At 48.1% G+C, this 6,563-nt stretch overlaps 1 protein-coding gene across 1 annotated transcript in view; it reads right to left on the bottom strand.

Annotated features, from left to right (window-relative positions):
* Positions 1-1,920: 1,920 nt before the first annotated feature.
* MARCHF4 (membrane associated ring-CH-type finger 4) overlaps positions 1,921-6,563 on the bottom strand; it is a 107,184-nt gene continuing 102,541 nt past the window's right edge. Inside the window, exon 4 of the mRNA XM_047082538.1 lies at positions 1,921-2,288. Within this exon, the coding sequence (XP_046938494.1) occupies positions 1,921-2,288 (368 nt within the window). The remainder of the gene's footprint in view (positions 2,289-6,563) is intronic.

Raw genomic sequence — 6,563 nt, 5'->3', positions numbered from 1 at the left:
GTTCCTCTTTTTAATCTTGAAGGAATCCATCTTGTAGGAAGCCAGAAAGAAGACACTAGGGGTGGAACAGACAAAAAAGAGAGAGAGAGAGAAGGGAAGGCAAGATTATGCCACAGAGGGAGAGCTGGGCAGAAGAAGGGAAAACTCACATATAGAAAAGGACACTAATGGGGCGCCTGGGTGGCGCAGTCGGTTAAGCGTCCGACTTCAACCAGGTCACGATCTCACGGTCCGTGAGTTCGAGCCCCGCGTCAGGCTCTGGGCTGATGGCTCGGAGCCTGGATCCTGTTTCCAATTCTGTGTCTCCCTCTCTCTCTGCCCCTCCCCCGTTCATGCTCTGTCTCTCTCTGTTCCAAAAATAAATAAAAACGTTGAAAAAAAATTTAAAAAAAAAAAAAAGAAAGAAAAGGACACTAATGATAGGGAAAGAAATTTTATTTTCAAGCTTTTAAGAGAATAATACAAACAACAGAGAGTTTTAAAAAACCCTAAAAACTAGTTTAAAAAAGTACTTGACAGTGTCCCTTTAATACCCATGGATGGCGCGGCCATTGTGCATTGACAATGAGAAACTGTGCAGGTGACCACCCCAGTGGCCTTGCTGGCAAGGCCCCAGGAACCAGCAGTCTGGACGGGAGGGACAGTGCTCCCTGACAGGGTCCCTGGGCCCTGCCTTGCTGCATGGGAGGGACCGGGGAGTATGTAGCACTGAGGGATTACACCCTCGGGTGAGGGTCCCAAGTTGCAAGGAATACTTAGATTGGTCTCCACTCCACTCCTTGGGACACATCCAGCCAATTTCTTCCCATCTGCTACAACAGCTATCCTGGGGGGCCCCTGGGTGGGAGGTGCTCTGCCCTAGGGGGCCCTGGGTCTCTGCATGCGCCAAAGCAGGAGAAGGCATGACATTGAGCATGTCCTGGCCATGGGCAGGGTTGGGTGGTTGGGAAAGTCGCTCCTGGATTGACAGCTTTGAAGGCTGAAGCCACAGCAGCAGGACTGTGCTTGAGATAACCACAGGAAATCTGTACTTTTCTCTAGTTGTGTGTGTGTGTGTTTCTTGTAAACATCTTTGAGCCAAACCACCAGAAAATAAAGTAACAAGGGCACAAAAAGACACCCATCTCCAAACCTAAACCCTCTTTGAGCCCATCGGAAACTGGGAGTTCCCGGTTTGGAAGGAAGCCGAAATCTCCCTCCCTCTGGGGGCTCACACCAACATCTCCCTCCCTGCACCTTGCCCCAGAGCCCCTAAAGCCATCTGAGTCAGGAATCCTGCCCACCCAGACGAGCCCAGGAGCCACAAATGCCATCTGTCATCCTTGCCAGCCCACACCCATCCCTCTCCCTCCCCACCACTGCCCCAAAAACAGCCCAGGGAGAAACAAACAAACTCAAGGGGAAAACAAGGCAGGCTACAGTGCTTTTCCTTTGCACACTCTTTGCCCCTTTGCATTTTTTCTCCCACCACTTGCGCACACAGGGACGCCACCGCCACCACCTCACCGTCGCCCTTCCCAAGCCTCCTTTTCTCCCAGGTGCTCTCACCCGAGGGTAGTAATCCCAGGTGGATGGGCACATCTGGGATTTTTGTCCTTGTGTTTTGTTACGTTCAAGCTGTATTGCGCTTCCTTGTTGAGTTTGTACTGGTTCTTCTTGCTCTTGGAGGATGGGGGTTGACCGATTAGAATCACGAAAAGCGCCCTGGACACCCGACTCACTCGCTCCAGCTCTGACCCTGCCTCCAGGGCCCCCACGAGGCCCACCGCCTTCTGCCTGCCCTCTGCTCCGGCCCCTGGGATGCCACTTTGCCTCCCCACACCTGCTCCCCAGACTGTGGCCTGCCAGGCCTTGGCCCCTTCCTGGCCCAGCCTCCCCATCTCTGTGCATGGTCACGGCCTCCTTTCCAGGTCTCTCCCCTCACACTGTCGTGACCCTCATGACAAGCTCCCGGCTCCCGCCCTGGGGGCCCCGCTGTTCATGAGGTCGTAAGTGACTCAAGATGTGCAGGATGGTGTAAGCACAGTGGTGATCGGACAGAGGGCCTGAGGGGTGGCTGGCCGCCCTGGCAGGGCCTTCCTCAGGGCCGGGGGCACCCACAGCCTCCTCTTCGGAGGAGGGGACATCGGCCTGGGTGGATGAGGAGGTCCGGGGGTTTGTCCTGCCTCCTGACTTTTGATCTTCCAGGTCTTTCGTCCTGTCATAGTTCAGCACTTTCCACTGCTGGTTGACAGCCTGCCACCGTTTAAAGATGCGGTACACAGAGGGTCCCTCGTGCACGATGAGACCTGGAGGGGCAGGGAGGGAGAGAGAAAAGGACAAGAAAGAGACAGGACGTCACTGCTGGAAAAATGGTCTCCCTATGCTTACACACAGATGTACACATTGGGGCAAGGTGGATTTGTATCGGTTTGATTTGTTCTTTTCAAACCTCCCTTTCAGATCTGAGCCCCTGTATGCCTAGGCTTCACGAGTCTTCAGAAATAGAAGGTGGAAGGCTACCACACGAGTTCAGGAAATGGTCCAGTGCCTACATGCAACGCGTTTGCCCACCTCTCCTCCACCCCTCCCACTTCTTGGCTTGACAAAACCCCAAGTCATCATCTGTTGAGGCATAATATAAATATATTTTCCTCCCTCTACCATGTAGCCATGGCACCAGGCATTGAGCAGATGTTGAATGAACCGTGTGCTTTCAAAGGCACCATGAAAGATACCAAGGGTCATTCCATACCTGCTAGATGATGTCTGGAATTACATTGGTTAACTCTTCGCTATTTAACAAATAGTCAAATTCTCTTGAAACACACCCCTGGGAAGGAGAGCTTTGATACAGTTCTACTGGCCAGAAGCAGTGTAGAGTCAGAAAGAAGCCATACCAGACAACCGGAAGATAAATATTATGTGCCTACTATGTGCCAAGCACTAGGTGTAGTGCAGTGAGCAGGACAGGCAGAGTCCTGCCCTCCAAGAGCTTATATTCTAGCAGAGAGACAATAGCAGGCACACAAGCAAACTGATAAGACTATTTCAGGTGATGGCAATTCTATGAGGAAGATGAAATAGGGTTAAATAGCCACTGGCTGCAGATACTGAGGGTCCTGCTTTATCGAAAGGATGGTGAATAAGGAGGTGGTATTTACATTGAGACATAAATGATGAGAAGGGGGGACCATGCAAAGATCTGGAGAGAGAGCATGTTGGTGGTAGGAACTGCTAGTGCAAAGGCCAGGAGGTGGGAATGGAATGCATGTGCATCAGAAAGAAGGTCAACGTGGCCAGGGTGCAGTGATGAGCGGGAAGTACAAGGAGATAAGGGGGCACAGAGGGGCACAATATGATGAGGCCTTATAAGCCATGGCAAGGGATTTCTGTTTTGTCCTGAGTATAATGGGAAGCCATTGAAGGGTTTTAAGGGAGGGGTGAGGGGTGATGTGATCTAGTTTACCCTGCAGAAAGTTCATTCTGGCTCCTGTGAAACAATAAACTGATGAGGGAGAACAGTAGGAGCAGGCGACCAAGCAGGAAGTGATGTAGTGATTCAAGCAGGAACAGATGGTGGTCTCTACCAGGGTTATAGCAGTAGGTTGCATGAAAAATTGTGTGGTCAGGACGTATGTAGAGGCAGAGCTCACAGGCTTGCTGACAGATAAGTTGTGAGTCAAGTGAAAAATCTGGACAGCCCAGGAGCTTTTGGCCAACAATACACTAGTGGTGTGCCATTTACTGAGATGTGGATAGCATGAGGGCAGGGGGGGAGGATTTATGTGGTGGTGGCCATGACTATATTAGTTTCCTACTGTTGTAACAAATGACCACACACTCAGTGGCTTAAAACACACAAGTGTTCTCTTATAGTTCTGGAGACAGAAGTCTATAGTGAACGTATCAGAGGGCTGGTTCTTTCTGGTGGCTTTGAGAGGAGAATCCATCTTCTTGCCTTTAAGCTTCTAGAAGACACCTGCATTCCCTGTCTCTTTCCTACATCACTCCACCTCTTTGTTCCAATGTCACATCTCCTACCCTTCTGTCATTGTCTCTTTCTGCATCTCTCTTATAAGAACCTTGTGATTACAAGTCCACCCAGATGACCCAGAATACCCTCCTCATTTCAAGAGTCTTAAATTAGTCATGTCTGCAAGTCCCTTTTGCCATAAAAGGTAACATTAACAGGCTCCAAGGATTAGGACCTGGATCTTTGGGGGGTCATTATTCAGCCTACCACAGTGATTAATAGTTATATTTTGATTATGGTAAATTTAAGATGTCTGTTAGAAATGTCACTGGAAGGGCCAGGTATACAGTTGAACATATGAGTCTGAAGGTTAGAGAGAGGTCTGGCCTGGAGGTAGAAGTCATCAGTGTAGAGGTAGAATCTGAAGTCTCAGGAATGGCCCAGGAAGGCAGACAGATTAGAAAAGAGGGACAATGACAGATTCCTGGGCCTTTTGATATATAGAATTCTGGCAGAGGTAGAGCCAGCAAAGGAGGTCCTGAATGAGCAATAAATAGCATAGAAGCAAGAGCAGCAAGTGTAAAGACCCAGAAATCCAGAGAAGGACGCATTTCAATAAAAAGAGTGTGCTAACTCTTAAATTCTGTTGAGAAAACAGCTCATGTGGAATGAGGGGTGACCACTGCCTTGGTGGGCACAGGTGGAAGGAGGTTGATAGCAAATCAAGTAGTTCTCATCCAAGTGTCTTTTTCTTCTATGATTCATCAGTTAAGATGGAAGGGATACAGGAGGAAGTGTTGAAGATTATTGGGGAGAAGAAAAAGGGGGAAATGATTATCTTAGAAAAGTGGGAGACTGAATTTACAAAGGAGATATGGTAGAATTGTCTGACAGTGCTCAGCAACCATTTGAGGTTTGTGGCCACAAATTTGAGGTGAGTTGTATAGTTTTTCTCCATAACTTCAACTGCTGGCTAGGTGCACCTATGGAGTAAGAAAGTTGGGTTTCATTAGTGTAGACTTTTTCTGTGAAAGAAAGACAAGAGAAGACATAAGATTTACGGATGTTGGCAAGGGAGGAATTATTAAACTGACCCATGGAGTCTGAGCTGGAGAGGAGGAAAGGGATACACAAAAGTGATAAAGAATAATGAAAAAAGGAAAAATGGAAAGTAATAGGGTCAATGCCAAGAGTTCTCTTTGAAGTTATAGAATTGCTAGAGTCAGTGAGCTACAAGGATAGGGGTGTGGAGTGATGGGCAGAGTGGGATGTTTAAATCCAGATTTTGGAAGTGGTATTGTTCTTGGTGATGATGAGGTCTAGAGAATGTCCACTTGAGCAGAGGCTGAGGTGGGCTAGAGGAAAAGGCTTGTGGAGTAAAGAGATAACCAAAGAGTTGGACAGGTTATCTGTATCAGCCATCCTCAGTGCTATTAGGACAAATGTCCCCTTTTTATAATAGGTATAGTTTAATATTCCCTTTCCTATCCTGAAGTGAAATTCATAAGGTAATATAAGCTACTATGGTTTCTTTTTTAAAAATAAATTAATATAATGCACTGACAAATAATGTAAAAAAGAACAAAGGAGACGTCATTTAGACCAGACAATATAAATTTCAGCATAAATTCTAGGGCACAACTACATTAGAAAACAAACAAAAACCTCAAACATTTCTGAAATGCCCCCCTAGGAGATGGTACCACCTCCACTGAGAGGCACTGATCATAGAGATGCTGAAGACAAGAATCCTGGGAGGGAGGGAGTGCATGAACCAGCTGCACCCAGGAATGGGAGGAGTGAGTAGGCAGCCAACAGCCAACAGCATCAACAAGGGGAAAGGGACAATCAAATATGATGATATGCACTTCAAAGGGGCTGGGGCTTCTGAAGGATAAAGGAAGAGAGGTGGAAGGGGTGATGGAGAACAAGAAGGATGCCGACCTCACCTCCAGTCCCCGTATAATACAGGATATGGGAGAAAAAGCAGCTACCACTTGAGAAAGCAAGAAACAGTGTCCTCAGAAGAAGCTGTTGCCATGAAAGGAACACTCAGAGAAGTTGCTGGTGACAGGCCATGACATCCAGAGGAAGGGCTGGGAAGATGAAGCCAGCTAAGGGATGGGCAGAATAGGAAAGTGATGATTGTCCATATTGTGAGAGTGGTGCAGGAAGCTGGGCCCTGTGATGGGGAGTGAGATGACTCGGGATTCACCCTGCAGCAACTGTCAGTGTAGGGATGGCTGCTGGCCTGGCCTCTGGAGGGAAGAGCTGACTCACAGGAGCAAACAGTGATGAGTCACTCCAGCATCCTCAATGTCAAGCAAAGAGACCAGATGGAAACCTCTCAGTGCTCCTCCAACCTTGAACACACTGTGATTCTAGGAGACAAGATAGCCACCCACCACCGCTCCTTCTTCTAGTATGACAATAGTTCCTGAGATTGCACTCTGGCCACATGTTTTCAAAAGTTTGTTGGAGAGACCATCTCCCTGTGACCCAGTTGTTCCCAATCTTTTGGGTCACATGCCCCTTTGAGGATCTGATGAAGGCTAAGGACCATCTCCCTGGAACACAAACCAGACATAAGAATTTAGGATTCATATAT

Source organism: Lynx rufus, unplaced genomic scaffold, assembly GCF_022079265.1.
Source record: "Lynx rufus isolate CCGP_SWC_20201006 ecotype Redwood Valley unplaced genomic scaffold, mLynRuf1.p SCAF_2, whole genome shotgun sequence".
NCBI classification, from domain to species: domain Eukaryota; kingdom Metazoa; phylum Chordata; class Mammalia; order Carnivora; family Felidae; genus Lynx; species Lynx rufus.
Note: the sequence above shows the minus strand (reverse complement) of the source record. Positions and strands in the feature narration are given on the sequence as shown.